Source organism: Carcharodon carcharias, chromosome 1 (assembly GCF_017639515.1).
Source record: "Carcharodon carcharias isolate sCarCar2 chromosome 1, sCarCar2.pri, whole genome shotgun sequence".
NCBI classification, from domain to species: domain Eukaryota; kingdom Metazoa; phylum Chordata; class Chondrichthyes; order Lamniformes; family Lamnidae; genus Carcharodon; species Carcharodon carcharias.
The window spans coordinates 32,622,049-32,648,204 of NC_054467.1; the positions used below are offsets into that span (position 1 = coordinate 32,622,049).

At 42.5% G+C, this 26,156-nt stretch overlaps 1 protein-coding gene across 3 annotated transcripts in view; it reads right to left on the reverse strand.

Moving 5' to 3' along the window:
- The window catches only part of inpp4b (inositol polyphosphate-4-phosphatase type II B), a 900,896-nt gene that overhangs the window by 81,937 nt on the left and 792,803 nt on the right, over window positions 1-26,156 (reverse strand). For all 3 annotated transcript variants that reach the window (XM_041213287.1, XM_041213212.1, XM_041213146.1), the window contains 4 exons: window positions 24,731-24,854; window positions 15,988-16,120; window positions 6,272-6,412; window positions 338-435 (listed from right to left, as the gene is read on the reverse strand). In XM_041213287.1, the coding sequence (XP_041069221.1) occupies window positions 338-435; window positions 6,272-6,412; window positions 15,988-16,120; window positions 24,731-24,854 (496 nt within the window). The remainder of the gene's footprint in view (window positions 1-337; window positions 436-6,271; window positions 6,413-15,987; window positions 16,121-24,730; window positions 24,855-26,156) is intronic.

Genomic DNA, 26,156 nt, shown 5'->3' on the forward strand with positions numbered 1-26,156 from the left:
ATCCTCTAGTATATTGTTTTTCTGTAGAACTGTAATATTATCATTGATCAATATTATCAGCATCCCCTCCCCTTTCTTTTTCTCTTCCCCATCTCTCCTAAACACCTTGTAGTCAGGCATGTTTAACTCCTTTTCCTGCTTATGTTTAAGCCAGGTCTACATTATAGCCATTTCACCATTGTTCCAAGAGGTAACTTGCACTCGTAATCGTCAACCTTTCTTGACAAAATTAAGGAAGATTATATTTAGGAACTTTTGAAGCTGATGTACCTGAAAAATTACAGTAACCTTTATGTTTGCCTACTAAGTAACAGTATTAAAAAAAGTATATACTTACAATCAGACGATAGTTTTTCTTGAAATGATTTGTAATATTTACTGAGTAATTTAAAATTCTCTTGATTGATAATTTCCTGTAGAGAAATATCTCCAAACCTAATGATAAAATATAAATTCTTATTACCACATTTTAATTTGCCATCTGAATTCCATAAAGTTTGGAAGTAAAACTAAGGAACTTTTAAAACTTGATTTTATATAGCAACTTTTACAACCTTAGTGCATCCTGAAGTGTTTCCTGGCTAATGAAGTGCTTTCAAAGGCACGGAGCACAACAAAATGCTATAATTAATTCGTCCACAGCAAGGTCCCTCAAACAGCAATGACCAGATAACCTATTTTTGAGGGATAAATGTTGGCCAGGGCACCAGTGGAATTTCCCATAATTAAATACTAAAGCCTGGAAATTATGGAATGAAATATTGAAAGAATGCTCAAAACATATTCCATTCTTTTAATGGGCACTTCAACCTTAAACAGTTAAATGTTCATACAATGATATCACACAGGGAAACTTTCAGGTTAACATTATGAAGTATTCGTTTACTTAAATAATATAGAAAAAGTTGGGACAACATTTGCAACACATTGGACTCCCCCAAATGGGTTACCAAGTTTCTCTACAGGACAGGAAAATCCCAAGTTTGATCTCCAGTTTATGCTAAATTATCTCATCACAGCCAGGGAGACAGAAGGAATTCCTTCTTAGCATTCCTGGGGTAGAGACAGGAAAATCAGTTATTCTTCCCACTCTTGATTGCTAACTAGGGACTCCATCAATACTTGCAAAGATCTCTACATATGCACACTTCAAGTAGGAGTGGTTAGATAGCAAGTAGATGAGGAAGTAGAGTTACATGAATTTCCACTCCAGCCCAAGTGTGTTAAGGACAATTACAGTAATCCTATCTACTGCCCTAGCTGAGATCAATTAACTTAATGCACATTAGGCCAGAGAAGTTGTGGTTGTCCTCCCTGGAGCAAAGGATACTGATGGCAGGTTTGATAGAGGTATACAAGGTTATGACAGGTTTAGCTAATATAGTCAAAGAAATGCTGTACCCATCTGCTGATGCTACAAAGGCTAGGGAACACAAAATTAAGGTTTTTGGCAAAACATGGAGGGTGAATGTGAGAAAGAACTTTTTTACTCAGTGAGTGGCAATAACTTGGAACTCTCTGCTTATGAGGGTGGTGGAAGCGGAGATGATGAATGAATTCAAAAGAAAACTACATGGGTACTTGAGCAAAATAAACTTATAGGGACATGGGCATAGAGTGCAGAAATGGGACTGTGATTACACCTATTCAAACTACAACAGAAATTTTAATTTATTTAGTATCCTAATGTGGCAAAACGTCTCAAGGGGATTCACAGGAGTCTAGTCAGACAAAATAGATGGTCAGTCAAAGGAGGAGTTATTAGAAAGCCTGTCCTACAGCTTGGTCAAAGAGGTAGTTGTTGAAGAAGTAAAGAGTCTCTCTCTGCTGACAAGGTTGAAGGCCTTTGGTATGGTCCATGAAAGTAACATAGCGTGGTCTGCGCTGTTCGCAGCACTTCTCTTGTAACTGCTGAATTGACAGAATCATGTCAACTGTCAATTTTCTAACTCTGAGGCCATGCTGAGACTCAGGGTAGATGTGTGATGCCAGGGTCTGCAATCTGGTCAAAACAACGTGAGCACAGACATCCCCACAATACTTAACAGGGAAATGCCTCAGTAATTGTTACAGTCACTGTGATCCCCTTTGTTTTTGTACAAGGTGACTATTTTTGCATCACACATATCTTGAGGCACAAATGTTTAATCTCAGCAGAGGCACAAAAGTTCATGAAGATGCTGTAGCTGTGCTGGTTTTCTGCTTTCGATTATTTCATGTGTAATGCTGTTGTTCTCTGGGACTTTACCACTGGCAAGGCAATCAATAGCCTTGTGCAGCTCTATTATGGTGGGCCCGCTATTCAGCTCCTTCATGACAGGAAAGCCTGGAATGGCATTGAGAGCTTCTTCAGTGACAATGTTCTCCATTGCGTAGAGCTCGAGATAGTGCTACACTTACCTTTCCATCTACTTGCTAGGTTCAGTGATGATCATCCCTGCCTTTGTCTTCAAGGGGGCTGATTTGGTTGCTGCTGGGTCTGTTGTTTTCTTGATTCTTTCATACATCCCTCTAGCATCCCCAGATTCAGCAATAATCTGCTCACCAATTCTGACTGTGAACACAGCGAAGATCATTCAGCTCCAGATCTCATTACAGCCGTGATCCAATGGACAAAAGAGCTGAATTCCAGAGTTGAGGTGAGTGTGATTACTCCAATTGCAATTGTTCAGGTAGTGAACTAACCCATACCAGCATGCAGCAAGGCCTGGGCAACTACTAGACTCAGGCCAATAAGTGGCACGTAACATTTTCAACACAAGTGACCATTTCCAACAAGAAAGGTCTAACCACTCGTCTTGATGCTTAATGTCATTACCAATATCAAATGCCCCACCAACAACATCTAGGACCTCACCATTGATCAGAAATTCAACCAGCCCCCCAAAAATTGTGGCTATGAGAGTAGGCCAGAGGCTGGGAGTTATCGCCTTCTGACTCCCCAAAACCTGACACCTACAAAATAAAAGTCATTTAAATGGCATTTTTGATTATTTCTTCCATCCTTTGGCTGATGATTGAAAGCAGGCTGGTCGGACAATAGTTGGTCAGGTTGGATTTATCCTGCTTTTTATGGATAGGTCAAAGCTGGGCAATTTTCCACATTGTTGGTTTTATGCTCTTGCTAAAAGAGTTTGATTGATGTGTGGCTAGTCCTGGAGCAGAGATCTTCAACACTACAGCCAGAATGTTGTCCGGAGACTTGTGATTATTACTGTGTGCAATGCGGTTAGTTCTTTCTAGATGTCTCATGGATTGAATCAAATTGGCTGAAAGCTGATGAAGGTGAGAACCTCAGGACAATCAAGTGCTTATCACTTCTGGCTGAAGTTGGCTGCGAGTGCCCAGGGCTTGTCTTTTACACTCATGCTCCAGGTCTGCCATCATTGAGGATGGGGATATTTGTGGAGCCACCTCCACTGTTAGTTGCTTAATTGTCCACTGCCATTCATTTTTAAATGTAATCAGTTTTGACCTGGTCCATTGGCTCTGGGATCATTTAGCTCTGCCTACAGCATGCTGCTTTCATTATTTAGAATGTATGTAATCCGGTGCTTAGCTTCATCAAGTTGACACCTCATTTTCTAGTTTGCCTGGTTCTGCCCCTGGCATGCTTTTAGGCGCTCTTCGTTGAACCAAGTTTGGTCATCTGGCTTGATGGTGATGTGTTATCCGAGTCATGATGTTACAAGTTGCGTAAAATACAATTCTACTGCTGCTGATGGTCCAGAGTGCCTCATAGATCTCCAATTTTGAGCTGTTATATTGGTTCTTAATCTGTCCCAATTAACATAATGGTACAGAAGACACAGGAGCAGGAATAGGCATACCACTCCTCTACTCTTCTGTTCAAAAAAATCATGGCGAATCTTTGATTTCAACTCCACCCTCGTGCCTGAAGTTCAAAAATTAGACTTTAGATTCAAACATGGAGTTGCAGGAAAGATAGGCACAGACTTGATCAGGTGGCAACATGTTCAAGGATTTTGCAGAAGAAAGGGTTAGTTGGACTAGTAGCTTGCAAGGACAAATAAATTGAGCATGTTTTTCCTGTGGAAGGCGGCGATGATGGCAGTTTTGAAAGGGAGGTGAGAAAGTATGGAATGAAACTAGAAAGCATTATGTATTTCACAACAAACACTTTCCAGGCTTGATATTTGGCTTGAGCTGAGGAAACATCAGCTTGGTGATGCACATCTCCTTCCTCCAGGAAAAAGGAAACCCCAGCTAGGCAATTTAATATTGGTTGACATCACAATTAAATCTGGGCACTCAGAAATACAAATCCTTCTGGAAACGACATTGTTTGCTTCAAGCAAAAAACTGCGGATGCTGGAAATCCAAAACAAAAACAAAAATACCTGGAAAAACTCAGCAGGTCTGGCAACATCTGCAGAGAGGAGCACAGTTAATGTTTCGGGTCCGAATGACCTTCAACAGAACAGAATTGTTTGTTTCACTTTGATTTACACTATAAAAACTAAAGAGGATGTGACTGCCAACAATGGATAGGGAACCAAACAGTGGTTATTAAATAAAACAGAAAATGCTGGAAATACTGAGCAGATCTGACATTATCTGCTGAGTATCTCCAACACCCTTTTCATTTCAGATATCTAGTACAGGGCATCCCACAGTACTTTTCACTAGTTAATAAATGCTCTGTAATATAGCATCTTCCTTACCTATCTTACAATGAGCTCTGAACAATTAAGATAATGTATCTCTAAAGTAGATGATAGAATGGAGCTATTCCAGCTAATCTTTGGTCTCTGTGGTTCACTGGAAGTCAGCGCTGCCACCTTCACCAGCAGGATCTGCTGCTGCATTCAGCCATGGTCCCAGTGACAGGCCTTTTCGTCTGCTCTTTTGCTGCATTACCATAACTGCCATAAATCGCTTCCAAATATTTTCATGGGCTGGCGGCTGAAAAATGCAGCAGGCAATGAAAAACTTCAGACAACTGGGTCGTTGCTTGTTAATTATTAATTTCAAAATGGCAGGCAGATTGCCAATCTCCAGGCCCCTCAACCTTCGGTAATTTCAGGGACTGGCGTGATGATTTCACGTTGCCAACGCAATGTCATCATGCCTTATTTTATGCTTGCACGGTGGGGTGGGGGCTGGGGGGGGGGAAGGGGCCCAATTTGTGGACATAAAATCCAGCCCAATGCTTAACGATGAATGAGTCCTCTTTTGCTATAAACTGTTGGAATGAGGAGTTTCTCCCCTCCCTCCCAATAGGGAATGAATGTGCTATTTTAAGTCAACTGGATGGAAACTCTGAGATGCAGCATATTTTCCATGTTTGAATTACTGTAGGAACGGAAAATCTGACTCAACTTTTCCACCCTTTAATTCAATTGGTATCACTGCACTGGCTGAGAAAGCTATCTGCACATAGACCTATGATCATCTTAGACTCTGTGGCCCAGTTCATTTGTTGTCGCACCCAAATTTGTTTTTACTGGGCAATTAAGAGACAGGTTGAACGGACACTTGGTTCAGGTGTTTAAAATGCCGAGGAAAACCAATAAAGTAGAAATAAGTAAGCTATCTAACTTGGCCTATGATTGCAGATTTGCTCTGCCAAGTTGGTAAGCCTTCAAACAACAATTGTCCAACTTCTCACCAAACAGCAGACATAACTTTGTTCAGTTTAAGATAAAAGCAAAATACTGCGGATGCTGGAAAACTGAAACAAAAACAAAAATAGCTGGGAAAACTCAGCAGGTCTGACAGCATCTGCAGAGAGGGATATAGTTAACGTTTCGAGTCCGTATGACTCTTCATCAGAACTAAGGAAAAATAGAAATGAGATGAAATATAAGCTGGTTGAGGGGGGTGGGACAGGTAGAGGTGGATAGAGGGCCAGTGATAGGTGGAAGCAAAGAAGAGATTGCCAAAGACGCCATAGACAAAAGGACATTAGCACATTCCATAGCTAATATCACCACCGTCAACACCCCTTTGTCCTTTTTTTGTCTATGACATCTTTGGCAATCTCTTCTTTGCCTCCACCTATCTCTGGCACTCTATCCAGCTCTACCTGTGCCACCCCCTTCAACCAGCTTATATTTCATCTCATTTCTGCTTTTCCTTAGTTCTGATGAAGAGTCATACGGAATTGAAATGTTAACTGTATTCCTCTCCGCAGATGCTGTCAGACCTGCTGAGTTTTTCCAGCTATTTTTGTTTTTGTTCAGATTAAGTTCCTTGGAAGACAGCTCTGCACACAACTGAGTAAAAGAACAAAATAATATGTATATACCTCTCTGCCAGAGTTTGTTGTTCATTTATTCCGATGTTAAAAAAAACTGGATGCACACGCAGCAGCTTTCCATCTTTAATCTCCTGTGGCAAAACCTCAAACAATTTACTGGGAAGCTGTACCTCCACTGTGTAAAAATCCCTGCAACAAATCCAACAAAAGAGAGAAGTGAAGAGATCACAGATTTTTAAAACCGTATCTGCTCTAGAGGTTCTGCCATGCCAAACTATGGGATGGATTGTAACTCTGGGTGGGATCAGTCTGTGGGGAACCTGAAGCAGGCACTGTCCCCAAACATCGAGAGAGAAGTAAGGCCCAGGCTGCTGTTAATTATAGGCCTCATTTTAATAATGCACATCTATCCCTCGCCTGAGGCAGTTAGGAATTATGTGAGTGTTGGAGTGTGGGAGCAGGAATTGGAGTGGTCCCAAGAATATGAGAGTATTGAGAGTTGGGTGGGTGGGGAAGGGATTTGCAGAACCAAGGTGGTTTGGGCTGAGAATGAAAAGGTCAAGGTGGTCCAGGAATTCCTCGTGGGGCCCTCGAGGAGCACTCCAGCTCTTCCAGCTTCAAAAGGAATACTTCTAAAAATTAAAGGAACTCCACATTTTCTGACCTTTTCTAGCCATCTTGTTGTCTCCCACCAAGTTTCTCTAGTGGTACGCTACCAGGTACTCCTCCCCAAGCTCCAGTATAAACAGTGTTATAGGGCTAATTGGGCCCTGACTCTCACTTTCAATTAAGCCCTCAACTGGCTTTAGCAGAAGCCTTGGCTGACCTGAAAATAAGTGAAGTTATAAAGGAGTGACCTTGAGTCATTGAGAAAACTTGACCAATCTCCACCCCACCAACACCACATACTGTTCTCAACTGGGGTTAGAATCAATCATCCATCTCTCAAAAAATATCTAAGGACTTAATATGTTGCATTTAGATTTGTAGCAGCACATCAACAATTGTAAAAGTAGGTACAAGGTATACAAGGTGCTCTGAAAACCTACACACAGCAGCTTAACAGGCAATACTGGTTTCATCATTTTAGCTCTCAAGGAACTTTACATAAATTAATTTTAAAATGCAGCATGTGACCTTTGAGCAACCCATTGAGCAGCAAAAGATTGTTTCCTTCTTAAGTTAAAAAAGCCACAAAACCTTCAAACTTTAGTTTCTCTGTCCAAAGCAATGCATTATTCAGAGAGGGTATAAAGGCAACTTGTTCCCAAGCATCTGCTGTTGCTAAGAGATGCATGGCTTACCCCTGAATGTACACTTAAGGAGAAATCATCCCAAGTTTGCACTAAGTGCGGTAGCGGGCGTGAAAAAAGTGGTTTTATTTGCGGCCAAAATGGCAGCTTTTCATGCTATATAGTTCCCTTCCTGGTGTGTCCTGCCTCATTAATGATGAATTCACAGGAAACATGCTGGATTGCTGGCAGACGGCCTCTGATTTGCCTGCCCCATCATCACCTCAGGCCTTCACTAATCCGGGTGTCATATTTAAAAGGCTGCCTTGCACAGAGGTAGCACTCTTTAAGGGATCGAAAGCTGTTGCAAAGTCATCGCTGCCAAAGGGAGGAAACATACTGCCCCCAAATTTAGCGACGCCTCCATTAGCACCTATTGGATGCAGTGGAGGCCTGCCATAGGTGAAGACCAGCAAGCAAAGTGACAAATCCAGCATGGGAGGTGGTGGCAGCAGTGGTCAGCGCCAACACCCTGCAAAAGACGACAGCCACGCAGTGCAGGAAGAGGATGAATGATCTCCTCCGTTCCACCAGGGTAAGTCACTCTTCTCATCACTCTCAATTCACACACTCACAAATCCATCACACATCCATGGGGCCCTCACTCACTGCCAGTTCAAGGGGCATCACCATTCACTCTCTTACACACACCTTCATCTGCCCTGCAGATTGTATCCTCATCCCATCCATGGCATCACTCACCACCCTTACATGCCAGGCATCCTTCTCATCTGGCCTGGCAGGCATCCTGCTTACACTCTCTCCATCTGTATTCATGCAGGACAAGCTGGCACACAACAAAAGGGAGAGGTCCAGACTGGTGGAGGAATGCCCAACATCAAGGTCCTCACAGACTTTGAGAATAGAGCAATCCAGCTGGCTGGTGATGATCTGGACCATTCCTGTGCTGACGGTGAGGCCAGTGGTGCACAACCAAGTGAGAATCCAGCAGTGCAACATCCATCAGACAACCATGCTGTGAATGAGTTCCCCTATTCCATAGTCACCTGCCATGCATTAGCTACTTCTTGCTTTCACAGTTGCACCTGGGAAGCAGCCGAGGGAGTCCACGAGCCAGGTCCTCGACTCAAGCCCCGAAGACACCTCAGAAGGAGAATCTGATGACACCCTAATTGAAGACCCATTGTGACACTCACCCAAAACCTCCACCAGCGCAGAGACATGCACCATGGTGGGACCTAGTTCTAGAGTAACCTCGGGGTCACAATCTGGTGGGCACATCACACTGTCTGATCCACAGCAGGTGGAGCAAGGAACTTCCCATGTTTCCGGCACTCAGAAGACTGCTGGAGGCCAGAAATCTGTCAAGTCCGAGTCAGATGAGGAGCCTCTGGAATCAGTCATACCTCAGTTGCTGGAGCTGCAAGGGCAAGCTCGGGGACATCAGGAAGGGACGTCTGCTGCACCCCCCCAGATTGCAAGGCACAATGGAGGAGTCCGTCTGCCTTCAATCTGAGGTGATAGTGCCGGTTTGCCAACACACCAAGTTCAACACTGGTAGGATGGTGGCTACCATGGAGACCTTGGTCCAGGACATTAGTCCTGCACTGCTGCGTGGGCTGAACTCCATTGCTGACGCCGTAGTTGGCCACCAACAGTGACAACACGAGAGCGGTGCAGGGCAGCTTGATCTCACTCTAGCTTCCCTTTCTCCTCAAGGAATCATCGAGGAGGCATCGGGCACCCATAGGGAGGACCACCAGCAGCTCAACACCCCGGGGCCATCCACCCAAGTGACTCCAGGAATGTCCGCCGATCCAAATCCCCTCTTCCTGTAACTCCCCCGGGGACCTCCAACTCAACAGGCTCAGGAGGGTGCAGATGGCCCACAGGAGGACACCCAAAGCAGGCTGGGGCCCTCCAGGTCTGGGTCCTCCAGAGGACGCTTGCCAATGTAATCACAGACAGGGCATAGCCGTCAGCACGGTGCCGCTACCTCCGCATTGGATGTAGGGGGAGCACCAAGACATAGACACCACTTGGATGGTCAGTGTGTAGTATGCTTCATGGCTGTCTGAAACTCCACCCACCTCTTCCCCACTCCACTTAACCTATTGACGGCAGCTTCGGCCACTGGACTGCATGCTGTGCTCTTAGCTCAGGTGCAGGCATTCTCCTAACCCACACTGCAAGGCTGCACTGTTAGCTTGAACCATGGGGGAGACTGGTCCAAACCATAATAAAGACATTGCAAGGAACTGAGTGCCTCCACCAGTGACTGTACCATGGCCACCTTTCGAAGGGGATGGTACAGCTTGCCCAGTCAGCTAATTGTTCTGCTGTCCCTGAAAAAACACATTTGTAGTTTGTGCCCAAGGGGTGAAAGGTTCTGGAGCATTTAGTAGTATATTCATGCTTTTGTGTTGCTTGAGTGGGCAGTAATGCTTCAGATACCCGACTCCAAGCATGTCAATGGAGCTGCAGCTGAATGGTCTCAGCTACGGAAGAATGCTCACTTTTGACAAGCTTTTCCAAGTGCGTGGCCACTTCCCTCTTCACCCTCCCACCCCCAAGGCATATGCTTGTGTACTTCCTTCAGTCTGTGCTGCCTTGCCCCTGAACCCCAGCCTCAACCGCACTGGAGCTCTTGCCCCACTACCGCACTGAAAGCCAGCTGGGAGAAAGAGATTTGCACAACCATCACCCCCCACCGACCCTCGCCTTGAATACATGGCACCTCTTCCTTGATAGCCTATGGATGATGCTCGCAAGCACTACGCATGGTTGTATGCATTCACCTCAGGCTTTCCATCGAAGTTCAGGTTACCAAATGCTTTAAAAGCAGTGAAGCATGCCATTCTGAAGTCATGCCAATGTGGGTAGTAAATTTGACTTGGGGGAATGATTCCGGTGAGCAGGGCTTATAATTCCCAATGTGCAGCAGCAGGAAAAGCAGCCCGCCATTGACAGATGGCACGCGTAATCACAAACTGGCTTCAGTTTCACAACAGTGTGAAACCAATATTTGGCCTACGTGCCATATTTTCTCCACCTACCTGCTGCCAATGGGACCGGACAATTCCACCCTTAATCTGTTTGAGCAAACACCGATTTTCTACTCAGCACCTTGGGCAACAGTGTGGTCAACAGCAGGAATTCATCACTCGAGGAATCAAGGGCACAAACCACAAAACAGCTGGTCAATGATGAAACATCTTTGTATCCTAATATGCAAACTACTGGATTGCTAGCAATTTACCATAAACGCCATGATAATGCCACAGACCACATCTTAATATAGTGCAATCTTAGAAGAAATTGAACAATGTTTTGATGTTGACAGAGAAATGGTATTGTAATCTCACAGTATTATTGAGATGAAGTGTGAGGGCCCTTAAAACATAGTGTACTGTGATGGGAATATGAATGATGTCATTATGGGATGGTACCATAATGGTTGCAGGATTAGTGATCAAAAGCCTAGACTAATGCTCCAGCGACACAAACTCAAACCGCAATGTGGCAGCTTGAGGAATTTAAATTCTATTAATTAATTAACCTGGAATAAAAAGCTAATGTCAGTAATGACCATCGTGAAATCACCGGATTGTCATAAAAACCCACCTGGTTCACTAACATCCTTCAGGGAAGAAATCTGCTGTCTGGACCTGGTCTAGCCTACCTGTGACTCCAGATCCACAACAATGTGATTGACTCTTAACTGCCCTCTGAAATGGCTGAGCAAGCCACTGAGTTGCATCAAATTGCTACTGTAAAGTGAAATAAGAACAAAACTGGATGGACCACTCACCATTAACCTAGGCACCAGAAATAACAGAAGCACATCCTGCCCAATTGACCCTGTAAAATCTTCCTCACTTACATTTGGGGACTTGCGCCAAAATTCGGAGAGGTGTCCCACAGACTAGTCAAGCAACAGCCTGATATAGTCATATTCACCTTGTCTCACAGCCAATGTCTCAAACTCCTCTATCACCTTTCCTGGGTATATCCTGTCCCACCAGCAGAACACACCCACCAGATGTGGGTGCACATTGGTATACAGTCAGGATAGAGGACTGTGAAAGTACTCAACATTGAAGTGGGTATTAGGTCAAATATGGGCAAGAAAACCTCATGCTGATTCCCACTGACCAATCACCCTTAGCTGATGAATCAATACGCCTCCATGCTGAACATCATTTGAAGAAGTAATGAGGGTAGGAAAGGCACAGGATGTACCCTGGGAGGGAGACTTCCAATCTCCATCATCAAAAATGGCTGAGTAGCATCACTACTGACCAAGCTAGCTGAGTTCTGAAGGATTTATCTGCCAGACTAGGCCTGTGACAGGAGAACCAACATAACCTCATCCTTGCCAATCTCCCCATTGCAGATGCATCTATTCATGACAGTTTTGGTAGGAATGATTACCGCACAGTCCTTGTGGAGATGAAGGACTATCCTTACACTGAGGACACCCACCGCCCCCAACCCCGTCACGTTGTGTGGCACAACCACTATTCTAAATGGGTTAGATTCAGGAAACAGCCAGCAGCTCAAAACTGGACATCAGTGGGGTACTTTGGGCTCAGCATAGAATTGTATTCAACCATAATCTGTAATCTCATAGTCCAACATATCCCCCACTCTACCATTACAATCTAGCCAGGGACCAACCATGATTCAATAAGCAGAGCATGCCAGGAACAGAACCAGCGTAACTAAAAATGGATATGCACACCTAGTGAAATCACAAGACTGGACTACAACATGCCAAACAGGAAAGCAGCATGCAATAGATAAAGCACAGTGATCCTACAACCGATCAGATCAAAACTCTGCATTTCTACCAATCCAGGCATGATTGCTGGTGGACAGTTAAATAATTGACCAGAAGGGGAGACTCATAAAATTCCCCCATCCCCAATGATGGCAAAGCACAACAGGTCAGGGAAAAAAACAATTTGCACCGTCTTCAGCCAGAAGTGCTGCATGGATGATCCAACTCAGCTTCCTCTTGAGGTCCTCAGCATCAATGATGCCAGTCTTCATCCAATTCAATTCACTCCACATGGTATCAAGAAATGGCTGAAGGCACTGGATACAGCAAAGACTATGGGTCCTGACAACATCCTGGCTGTGGTATTGAAGTTTTGTGCTCCAGAACTTACTGTGTCCCCAGCCAAGGTGTCCTAGTACTCCTACAACACTGGCATCTACCCAACAATGTGGAAGTACTCAGTTACGTCCCACAAACAAAAAGCAGGGCAAATTCAATCCAGTCAATTACCATCATCAGTCTACTCTCAATCATCAGCAAATTGTGGACACTGTCATCAACAATGCTATCAAGCAGCGTTTACTTAGCAATAATCTGCTCATCAATGCTCAGATTGGGTTCTGCCAGGGCCCCTTGATCAGCTCCTGACCTCTTTTACGGCCTTGATCCAAACATGACAGAAGAGCTGAATTCAAGAGGTAAGGGCAGTCAAAAGCCCTTGATATTAAGGTAACGTTTGACTGAGTGTGGCATCAAGGAGCTCTTGCAAAATTGAACTCCAATTGAATCAGAGGAAAACTCTCCACTTATTGGAGTCATAACTAGCACGAAGGAAAATGGTTGTGGCTGTTGGAGGCCAATGAACTCAGCCCTAGGATATTGCGCAGGACCTCTCCAACATAAGCTTAGAAGTGGGGACATTTGCTGATGATTTTACAGTGATCAGTTACTCCTCAGATACTGAACCAGTCAATGTCTACATGCAGCAAGACCTGGACAACAGTTAAGTGTAGGCTGATAAATGGCAAGTAAAAGTCATGAACACAAGTGGCAGGCAATGGCCATCTCCAAAAAGAGAGAATCTAACCATTTCTCTTTGAAGTTCAATGGAATTGCCTTCACTGAGTGCCCCGGCATCAACATCCTGGGGTTTACCACTGAACTGGAGTAGCCATATAAATACCAAGAGCAGGGCAGGGACTGGGAATTCTGCAGCGAACAATTCATCTCCTAATTCCCCAAAGCCTGTCCACCATCTACAAGACACAAGCAACGATTGTAATGGAATACCTGCCACTTGCCTGAATTAGTGCAGTTCCAACAAAATATTCAAGAAACCCCCAATGCCGTTCAGGACAAAGCAGCCTGGTTGATCAGCATCTCATCCACCACTTTATCCATTCACTCCTTCCACCAGTGGCACATATGGACAGCAGCATGTACCATATACAAGATTCACTGCAGCACTTTGCCAAGTTCCTTCAACAGCACCTTCCAACCTGTAACTTCTAACACCCAGAAGGATATGGCAGGAGATGCAGGGCGACACCACCAGCTGCAACTTTGCCTCCAAATCACAGACCAGCTTGACCTGGAACTATATCGCTATTCCTTCAGTGTTGCTGGATCAAAATCCTGGAATTTCCTTCCCAACAGCATTGTGGGTGCACCTAGCCACATGGACCTAAGTGGTTCAAGAAGGCAGCTCACCATCATCTTCTCAAGAGCAATTATGGATGGGCAATAAATGATGGCATTGTCAGCAATGCTCACAACCTCACATGAGTAGAAGTAACTTTAAGGGCATTCATTCCAGCAGAACATTCAAAAATATAGCCAATAATGTAGAGCAATGTGGAACAATAACTAGCATTAGTGAACAGTCAAAAATATACACCTGTAACAAATGGAATGCTTTTATATTCATTTTTGTATTTGGGGAAAAAATGCAGTTTGTACATGAAAGGATGATGGGTTAGGCAGGGTGACCACAACTGTACACAGTACTCTTAGCGTGACCTCATGCCCTGTATAATTGGAGTAAGACTTCTTTACTCTTATACTCCAATCTCTTTGTAACAAAAGCTAAAATACCAGGTACCCTCCTATAATTTCTTGCTAACTTTCTGGACCCATACACAAGGACACCCAGATCCCTCTGAGTACCAACATTTCTGTCTTTCACTATACAAAAAAAAATGTTTTTTTTATTTTTCCCACTAAAGTGGATAACTTCAGACCTCACCACATTGTACTCCAACTGCCATCTTCTTGCCCATTCACCCAACCCTTCTGTATCTCTCTGCAGCCTATTTACGTCCTCCTCACTGGTTACTTTCCCTCTAAACTTTATATTTCTCCAAGCAAATCAAGTTCAGTCTGTTCTCTTTAAAGATAGTTATAGAGTTGGAATTTATGGATCCTCACCCTGTTCAAGTTTATTCCTTTCTGTTGTGAGCTACCTTGCCCTGCAAGCCGAATAATTGTGTTCAGACACGGCTTGTTTAAAGGAGTTTAAAGGAGTTCCATGCAAAGTACAATCTTGCAGTTCATCTTAGGTTTGTGTAAGTGCATTTGGATCATGCAAATAAGTTGTACTGAAATTATTTATTGTGCAAAGTCCCTTTAACGTTTCACTGTAACTACAGTTTCTATGGTAAATTGCAGCTTGAAATTATGCCCTGCTATTGGCTATTCCTTTAAAAGAGCCATAGCACTGTCCGAGTGCTTTGGGAACAGTAAAATGAAAGATTAACAAGATATTTCAAGAAGCTACTTGGTATAGGAAGCTAGGGTAACCTCACCTCGACAGTTTTCCTCAGGTTTGGTATCAAGGGTCCAATTGACTTGTCAGCAATCAACTGACGCATGTTGGACCTCTCTTTTCTGACCATCAGTGCAAAAAAGGGAACTTCCCTTTGCCTCAAATCATCCAGCATGGTTTTTAGTATCTGTCAATGTGGAACTGCATGGCCGAGAATGCTTTACTTTTCAGATTAATATTGGCAAGTCGAAACCTCTTTTTCCCTAGCCTTGCAGGTGAGAATGCAGTTGTTTAAATTGCTGCCTCAAATTCCTGTCAGCTGTTCAAGTGCTTCTTCAGGGAGGCCAGTATATTTGCAGGAAGCCTTCGGATTCAACAAGTTAAGTGAATCACAAACATCGGGTTAAAATGGTCACACAAATTTGGTCAAGTGGGATTATTTACATCATTCAATTCCCATCCAAATTGAGTAAAAACAGCAATATTAACCTTATATTACTGATGCAGACTTGACCAATTTCAGATGAAAAATTAGGAACTTTAGTGTAGGCTCTTGAATACCAGCAGGTGCTTGAGCCAGCTTCCAAAACTTATCCTGCAAAACAAGTTTCCTTATCCCAGCAGCAGGTTCACCGGTCTGGATAACCAGCATATTTTAGGAATGCGGATCTAATTCCAAAGAAAGCACATGACATGAAATAGTTTCATGCCCATGTCTCCTCACACAGCCAACCACAATCTGCTTGCAAGTGTGCCCAACATCCTAATCACCTTCGCAATCTATTACACACATATTGTCTCAAATCAATGACCTTTGCTCAGATTTAACTCTGATTAAAGTGCACTTTGACATTGCATCAATTGTAACATGTTGCAGCGTAGTGATAGACACTAAAATCTGACACGATTAGATCGTAACACGATTATGCAACTATTTGTTTCAGTTCTGAAAAATTCTGCTTACCGGATTCCAGTCACAATAGGATAAAGGTTGGCACTGGCATTCTCCTCTGTCTGTGCTTCAACAACTTTGAATGCCACTTTCTGTAAATCTATTATTGCAACTGACATGTCCTCTAACATTCCAATCTCTTCACCTGAAGGTTAGAACAGACACACTTTAAATGTCAGCAGCTTTCCTACAAATCCTATAGAGTTGTATAGTGAAACGCTCTGTTAAGTAAATTGCAACTGGCAATATTGTCTGTAAATAAAGTTAAATAGACTCATCACACAGCCTTTTCAGCCTTATCCCCTATATTGGCTCCGGCTTGGCTGAATTGTAAAATAACCCAATGGTATATCCTATGAGGTAACAGAAGGCAGCGCCCTGCTCCAGTCTGGTCAAAATAGATTGAAATACTCTGAAAATAGCCAAGTATGGACAAGGTTATGTACTTAGCGAGACTCAATCAGGAAAAGTTTTCCAAAGCCAATTTGTGGCTATTAGCAGATTGGCAAACTGTCAACATTATCATCTAGCCCAAGTGCTGCTCGGTCGGCTAGGTAGCTAGTATGTGAATCAGATTAACGTCAACAGCACGGGGTTCAACCCCTGTTCCAGCTGGGGTAGGCTTGGGGCATGCCTCCTTGCCCTACCAGTAGTAAAAAAAATCATGCCACTTTGCCACGGTTAGGAGAATAATTACCAAGGACCTTGCCTTTAGGCAGGGATCTCAAGAAGATGACGACAATGGAAGGTGTGAGTAATCTGCCTCTGATACCTGATGTCCCTGACTCATGTTTCACCACCTCTACAATGAATTACGATATTTGAGGCATTTCAAACCCAACTCCCCATCATTAACCTGAACAATGAGATAAAAACAAAAAACTGCGGATGCTGGAAATCCAAAACAAAAACAGAATTACCTGGAAAAACTCAGCAGGTCTGGCAGCATCGGCGCAGAAGTAAAGAGTTGACGTTTTGAGTCCTCATGACCCTTCGACAGAACTAGGTAAATCCCAGGAAGGGGTGAAATATAAGCTGGTTTAAAGTGGTGTGGTGGGGGGGTGGGGGGAAAGAAGTGGAGGGGAGTGGTGTGGTTGTAGGCAAAAGCAGTGATAGAAGCAGATCATCAAAAGATGTCACAGACAGCAGAACAAAAGAACACATAGGTCGAAGTTGGTGATATTATCTAAACGAATGTGCTAATTAAGAATGGATGGTAGGGCACTCAAGGTATAGCTCTAGTGGGGGTGGGGGGAGCATAAAAGATTTAAAAATATTTAAAAATAATGGAAATTTTTTCCAATAAATTATATAGATTTTTTTTCCCACCTATTTCCATTATTTTTAAATATTCTTAAATCTTTTATGCTCCCCCACCCCCACTAGAGCTATACCTTGAGTGCCCTACCATCCATTCTTAATTAGCACATTCGTTTAGATAATATCACCAACTTCGACCTATGTGTTCTTTTGTTCTGCTGTCTGTGACATCTTTTGATGATCTGCTTCTATCACTGCTTTTGCCTACAACCACACCACCCCCCTCCACTTCTCTCCCCCACCCCACCCCCACCCCCTTGAACCAGCTTATAGTTCACCCCTTCCTGGGATTTACCTAGTTCTGTCGAAGGGTCATGAGGACTCAAAACGTCAACTCTTGTCTTCTCCGCCGATGCTGCCAGACCTGCTGAGTTTTTCCAGGTAATTCTGTTTTTGTTTTTAACCTGAACAATGTTTGTTGACTCTTAGATGCTTTATTATTAGACGCTTTGTCAGTCTCAGAGCTCCTGTGCAAGTTAGTTGTGAAAGAGCTCATTTTACAAATAACTTATTTTTAAAGCTCTTTCTGTTCTCATGATATCATGTAAGTGTTTTAACTGCAGCCTGTTCTTTCATGTAATTTAGCAAACGATCGGTTATTTTATTTATAAACATCAAATGTTAGCAAGAAACAAAATATAAAAAAGGTTATAAATTTAAAATTTTAAAACAATATAATTAATGTGAGTTATATGAATTTTCAAGAGCATTTGATGAAGTATCATATACGAACATACAAATTAGGAGCAGGAATAGGCCACTTAGGCCCTCGAGCCTGTTCTGCCATTCAGTAAGATCATGGCTGATCTGATTTTAACTTCAATTCCACATTATCGCCTTCCCCCAACAACCTTTCACCCCTTGCTTATCAGGAATCTATCTACTTTAATATTCAAAGACTCTGCTTCCACCGTCTTTTGAGGAAGAGAGTTTCAAAGGCTCTCAAACCTCTGAGAGAAAGAAATTCTTCTCTTCTCTGACTTAAATGGGCAACTCCTACTTTGAAACAGTGACCCCTAGTTCTAGATTCTCACACAACAGGAAACATCCTTTCCACATCCACCCTGTCAAGACCCCTCAGGATTTTATATGTTTTAATCAAGTCACCGCTTACTCATTTAAACTCCAGCGTATACAAGCTTTCCTCAAATGACAACCCTCCCATTTCAGATATTAGTCTAGTAAACCTTCTCTGACTACTTCCAACACATTTACATCTTTCTTTAAATAAGGAGACCAATACTGTACACGGTACTCCAGGTGTGGTCTCACCAATGCCCCTTATAACTAAAGCATTACCTCTCTACTTTTGTATTCAGTTCCCCTTGCAATAAATGATAACATTCTATTAGTTTTCCTAATTACTTGCTGTACCTGCAATTCATGCAATAGGACACCCAGATCGCTCTGCATCTCAGAGCTCTGCATTCTTTCACCATATAGATAATATGCTTCTTCTTTATTCTTCCTGACAAATTAGACAATTTCACATTTCCTCACATTATACTCCATTTGCCAGATCTTTGCCCACTCACTTAACCTATCTATATTTCCTTGTAGCCTCCTTATGTCCACTTCACAACTTACCTTCCCACCTACCTTTGTATCATCAGCAAAGTTAGCAACCATATCTTTGGCCCCTTCATCCATTATAAAATGTTGAGGACGGAGCACTGATTCCTTCAGCACACCACTCGTCACACCTTGCCAACCAGAAAATGACCTATTTATGTCTACTCTCTGCTTCCTGTTAGATAGCCAATATTCTATCCATGCCAATATGTTATCCCTTACACCATGGCCTTTGAGTTTTTATTTTCCGCAATAACCTTTGATGTGGCACTTTATTAAATATCTTCTGGAAATCTAAGTACAGTACACTCACCAGTTCCCCTTTACCCACAGCACAAATTACTTCTTCAAAGAACTCCAAAAAGTTGATTTCCCACTCACAAAACCAAGTTAACTCCACCTGATTACCTTGAATTTTTCTAAGTGCCCGGCTATAATGTCTTTAATAATAGTTTCTAATATTTTCGCTATGACAGATGTTAAGCTAACAGACCTGGAGTTTCCTGCTTCCTGTCTCCCTCCCTTTTGAACAAAGGAGTTACATTCACTATTTTCCAATCTAATGGGACCTTCCCCAAATCTAGGGCATTTTGAAAAATTAAAACCAATGCATCAACTATCTCCTGGGCCACTCAGTTCCACTCAGCGAGTTTGATGACAATGTTGGGGTTGGACCTGAGAGAACGGAGTGCAGTAAGTTCAGAGAGAGACAGATTAGAATGGGTGAGAGGAGCAAAGAAATTGAGATGACTAATGTCACGCCGAAAGTTATCAATGAAAAGATCAAGAGAAGGTAAGAATCCAGAGGGAGGGGTCCAGGTGGAGGGAGAATATTGGAGGTGGGTAAAAGGATCCGTTGAACGGGGAGAGGACTCCTGCCCAAAGAAGTGAGCACGGAGACGAAGGCGGTGGAAGAAGAGTTCAGCATCGTGCCGAGCCCGCAAGTCATTGAGATGAGAGTATAAGGGTATGAAACTAAGTCCTTTGCTGAGCACTGAACGTTCAGCGTCAGAAAGGGGAAGGTCAGGGGGTATGGTGAATATACAGCCGGAGCTGGGACTGGAAGATGGGGTGGGGACGGAGGGACAGGCAGGGGTGGAGGATCCTAGATGGGTGTTGGTGTCGATGAGTTGTTGGAGCTTGCGTTCCTTAGCACTTGAGAGAAAGAGAAAAAGTTTCTTGTTGAGGCGTTATTGACCGAGCAAACCTAATGAGGACTAATGCTGAGGAGGATGAGTTTCTGGAGTGTGTTAGGGATGGTTTTCTAGAGCTCTATGTTGTGGAACCATTTAGAGAATAGGCTATTTTAGATCTAGCATTGTGTAATGAGAAAGGGCATTTTAATAATCTTGTTGTTAAAGAACCTTTAGGGATGAGTGACTCTAATTCAATAGAATTTTACATAATGTTTGAAAGTGGGGTAGCTCAATTTGAAGCCAGGGTGTTAAATTTGAACAAAGGAAATTATGATGGTATGAGGGGCAAACTGGCTGAAGTGGACTGGGAAAATACATTAAAAGGTGTGACTGTAGATAGGCAATGGATAATATTTAAAGAATCATTACATAATTTACAGCAACTATACATTCCCTCAAGGGACAAAAACCCAAAAAGGAAAGTCAGTCAACCATGGCTAACAAAGGAAGTTAGGGATTGTATAAGAGTAAAAGAAAAAGCCTATAAAATTACCAGCAATAGTAGTAAATCTGAGGATTGGGAGAATTTTAGAAGATAGCAAAGGAGGACCAAAAAACTGATGAAGAAAGGGAGGATAGAATATGAATATAAACTAGCAAAAAACATAAAAACGGACTGTAAAAGCTTATGTAGATGCATAAAAAGGAAACATTTAGCTAAGAAAAATATGGGTCCATTAAAGGCAGTCGGGAAAATTTATAGTGGGGGATAAAGAAATAGCAGAGAAGACAAATGATTACTTTGGGTCTGTCTTCACTGAGAAAGATACCAGAAATCTCCCAGAATTAGAGATCCAAGGGACTAAGGAAAATGTGGACTTGAAGGAAATTAGTATTAGTAAGAAGGTTGCATTGGAGAAATTAATGCGACTGAAGGTTGGTAAGTCCCTGGGACCTGATATTCTACATCCCAGAATGTTGAACGAGGTACCTTTGGAGATAATGGATGCATTGGTGAATATCTTCCAAAATTCTATAGAATCTGGAACGATTCTTGCAGGTTGGAAGATAACAAATGTCACTGCACTATTTAAGAAGGGGGGGTGGGGAGCAGAGGGAGAAAACAGAGAACGACAGACCTGTTAGCCTTACATCAGTAGTAAGGAAAATGCTCATATCTATTATAAAGCATGTGATAAATGGACACTTTGATAATAACGATCTGGTTGTGCAGAGACAATATGGATTCGCGAATGGGAAATCATGTATGACAAACCTGTTGGAGTTTTTTTGAGGATGTTACGAACAGAATTGATAAAGGGGAGTCAGTGGACGTAGTATACTTGGATTTTCAGAAGGCTTTTGATAAAGCCCTCCACAGGAGGTTAGTTAGCAAAATTAAAGCACATGGGATTGGAGGTAATATACTGGCATGGATTAAGGTTTGGTTAACAGGCAGAAAATAGAGAGTAGGGATGAATTGGTCATTCTCACATTGGCAGGCTGTGACTAGAGGGGTACTGCAAGGATCAGTACTTGGGCCCCAGCTGTTCACAATACATAACAAAGATTTGGATGTTGGGACCAAATGTAATATTTCCAAGTTCATGGATGATATAAATCTAGGTGAGAATGTGCATTGTGGAAAGATGCAAAGTGGCTTCATGGGGATTTGGCCAGACTTAGTGTGTGGGCAAGAACATGGCAGTTGGAATATAACGTGGAAAAATGTGAGGTTATCCACTTTGGTAGGAGGAACGGATGATAGGAGATTAGAAAGTGTAGATGTAAAAGGGACCTGGGTGGTCCTCGTCAATAAGTCGCTGAAAGCTAACATGCAGGTGCAGTAAGCAGTTAGGAAGACTAAAGGTATGTTAGCCTTTATCGCAAGAGGATTTGAGTGCAGGGGTGGCTAAGTCTTGATTAGACTGCACCTGGAGTAGTATGTGCAGTTTTGGTCCCCTTACCTTAGGAAGCATACAATTGCCATAGAGGGAATGCAACGAAGGTTCACCAGACTTATTCCAGGGATGGCGGAACTGCACTCTGCAGGGACACTAGGGAAACTGGGTCTGCATTCTCTAGAATTCCAAAGAGTGAGAGGTGATCTCATTGAAACTTACAAAATACTTAAAGGAATAGACGGGGTGGATGCAGGAAAGATGTTTCCCCTGGGTGGGGAGTCTAGAACCTAGGGACACAGTTTCAAAATAAGGGAGATGCCACTTAGAACCAAAGCGGGGAGAAATTTTTTGTGCAGAGGGTTGTGAATCTTTGGAACTCCCTACCCCAAAAGGATGTGAAAGCTCAGTCATTGAGTACGTTTAAAGTGGAGATTGACAGATTTCTAAATGCCAATGACATAAAGGGATATGGGGATAGTGTGGGAAAAAGGCATTGAAGTTGATGATCAGCCATGATCATACTGAATGATGAAGCAGGCTCGACGGGCTGAATGGCCTACTCCTGCTCCTATGTTCCTACATAGCCCCCATCACTAATTCCCCATCCAAAGGATATACCCGGCAGGTTTTCTTAGATGATAGCAGGGTATGTGATAAATTAAGTGTAAAAACACTCCATTTGACAAGTCGCAGAAAATTAATAAACACAAAGTTTCTATTTCCTGCATTCTAAAATGTTTCCTCTCAATTTCTTGAGTAACTTCCCTGGGTACATTCTGACACAGTGATGCAGGGGAAGAACCTAGAACAATGTACTGGGGGAATATCCAAAGCTGAATGCATTCGAGGTGAGGGAAGTGCAAATATGCCAAAGGAATTAGAAAGCTAACAGTACTTTCTATTATTTATCCTAATGGATTAAGCACAGTGTTCAGAAGCTGGATCTGTGGCTGCAGCACTTGGAGGTGTGACACCAAAAAGCCTGGGTCTTCTGGATTTCAATTTGCCAAATATATAGACAAAAAAAATCTTTGCAGATACAGTAGAAAAGGACAGGTAGTCAGTGCTTTGAGGAATTCCACTGTATGTATCCTGGAAGGAACTATAAGTGAGGATGCTTCAATCCAAAACCTTGGCATGTTGTTGTGGGATACTAATGCTAGCGCTTTCATCAAAAGTTCTTTGTTATTTTAACAGAAGCATTAACCTGTTAAAAGTGAGTCAATAACTCCTCAAAATAGTAGAAAGAAAATTTCACAAGGCTAGTTTCCATGGTGTGACTTTAGAGCCCTGGCATTTATAGATAACACTGTAACACTGTCAATCCATTCATTCGGGCAGGGAATGCATGTGTTTACTGTAGTATAGGGGGCTAGTACATAAAGGGTTAACATGTGACAGTACCACCCACACAGTGATGCAAGAAAACACTTGGCCCGCACCTAGGGGTCAGTGTAGTGTTGCACAGAAACGTGTATAGAAGCCAGCATGAAGACAGCTCCTAACTTGGACCTTTATTATACCAATGTAGAATGAGCGGAATTTTCCACTCCATCCAGCAGCGAGTATCGTGGCGAGCGGAGGGAGCAAGATTTGGAGGGAGGCTAAAAATCAGTTTCCCAACGTTGGAAAATTAGTTTGGAATCTTGTTCTCTCAACTTTCATGGCGGCTTAAAGTTGGGTCAAGTGTCCCGCGGAGTTATGTCAGGAACCGCATTTTTATCTCATGAATGCTTATTAAAAGCCTAACACATTGGAAATTTGCTCCCCGCCAAATTAAGCACCCTGCCAGTGGGAATTTAGAATGTTCTGTTTCATGACTGCACATAAGTGACATGCACCTGGTGAGGTAGACTTCTTCCTGGACTTTCACGTCAGTAGACGCTGCTTTCGCCTTCCTTTTACACTGTCACTGAAGGGTATCAGCTGCCTGTCACACAAGCTGCGCCTAGACTGGGCACAGGGGAGGGATGAGATTTAGGTAGGGCTGGGGCTGTGAGAGTCAAGAAGAGTGGAAGAGTGAATGACTGACTGCATGCCGTTTAACTATGTTGCCTGCACATTGAAACCTATGAGGTGATGGCACGGCAGGTCGCTTCCTGTTTGCCTTGTTATACGATTCGACATGCTCTTCGTGGCCACATAACTAATGAGCTGAACAGTGCAAGATCTCATGCGTTCAGCCATTCCACTCCCCAGCGGAAGTCACTCTGACTTTCGTTTCCACCACCGGACTTAGTCTCCACAATGGAAAATTCCAGCCATTGTTTTTAGTAGTTAATAAATACCTACTGTTGAACAACTGAAGATTACAAAGACCTTAAGACCTACCAAACTACACCCAGCTTACAACATTTACTTAATGGCAAAAAGCAAAGATTGCCTTGAGCCCGGTTTACGTAGCTCAAATAGGTAATGATAGGTAATGAAACATTGGTGTCAGTAACAGAAGAATTAGACTCTGAAAGTAAAACATGAACAGTAAACTGGTTAGAGTAAAATTACGCAATCTACATTATCATAAGAGATGTCTAGAGATTTATATTTTATGTATTTATATGCACACTGTAATTTTTTCTTGTCCAGGGCTCAGGTATTTGAGGCAACAAAACACAAACTATATTATCTGATATTGCTCAGCCATTACCTCTTGGTATTCACCGAGTGTCTTATTAGCCCAGTTCAGCACTTCACTATTATATTAAATGCTCTTGAAATCTGCGCTCTGACTATCAGCATCTCCTTAACAAGCATCTTAAGATGAAAGAGTTTTCCTAAAGTTAAGCAGCATCTGCTGATAAAACAAGATGTGTCATTACTCACTGTATGTGCTGAGAAGTCCTTCAAAGTGCACCAGCAAACCCACAGTGTGAAGCTGCAATAGGAAGCCCTGGTCATGTAAATATGTGTGCAGTTTGATCACAAAACCACAGACGAGGCCTGCAAGCTAAAAGAGAAGAAAACTAATAAGGTTCTCTTTTTAAAATATATTGAGTAGTTTTTATTAATCAACAAAATCATTTTCAGACATAGTTTCTTCAAGACTGAATGTAAATATGATCAAATAGGATAAAATTATCAGTTCCACCATTCCTATCTATTACAAATCAAATATTAATTATCCCTAATAGGGAAGAAGCTCTTAGAAATATAAAAATGTTGCTAGAACTATTAAAAATCTTAGTAAAGACTTTGTTACAATAAGCATTGTCCAGAGGCACAAGAACTTCCCATTAGAATAATGCCACGCCCATATAAAATCTGTACAAAAGCAAAAAACTGCAGACGTTGGAAATCTGAAATGAAAAGAGAAAATGTTGGAAATACTCAGTCATTCTGCAAGTGTTTATGAAGAGAGAAACAGAGCTAACATTTCAGATCAGTGACTTTTCACGGTGAAGCTTTTCCTGTTCTTATTCCTTATAAAACCTGTTCGGTTTCCTAAAACTCAGACTATGTGCTGTGATAACCTTAAAAAATGTTACACAGTAAGTTGAAATGCAGGATCTCAATTTGTAGCCATTGCAGTGCGAGAAAGTAAAGAGACAATTAATAATGCTCCTAAGGTACTGCCAGTGCTGCTAAGGTGCTAATTGATGTGAGAGAGCGTGGGAAAATAACCTAGCTTGTATTCCAAACCTCCTCGCAACATGCCTGACACCAATAACTCACTAGATGTGACCTCATATTTTTTATCTGTAGAAAACTCCATGTCATATCAACACATTCTGCCACGGCGTTACAATATGCCCTGTGTTTAGTAATCCCATTTGCTCCAATCTCCTCCAACAGATTAATAGAAAGCACTTGCATTTAAACAGTTCCTTTCATAACTCGAGGACTTCCCAAAGTGCTTTATTGCTAATTAATACTTTTGAAATGTAACCACTATTGTAATGTAGGAAAAATAATAAAATATAGATGAGAGAGTAAATTTTATACAGTATTTAATAAGTACAGCAGCTCAGGCACACAAACACTGTGGCACTATTTCTGTTGTTTGAAGTGGCAGGAAGAGGCATTGCTCAACACTCCCAAATAGTTTGTTGTAATGAGATCATTTAAATCCATTTTTATCCATGTTGATCAACCCCTGCGCACAATCACTTAGGAATGTTAAGTGTTATGTTTGGGTTCTCTCAATTTCAGCATAGCATACAGAATAGAAGAAATCTTCACACACTCAGGATGGAATTTAATGCCCCCCCACCCCTTGGTGAGTTTGGAGCTAGGGGAGGTATTTAGTCAG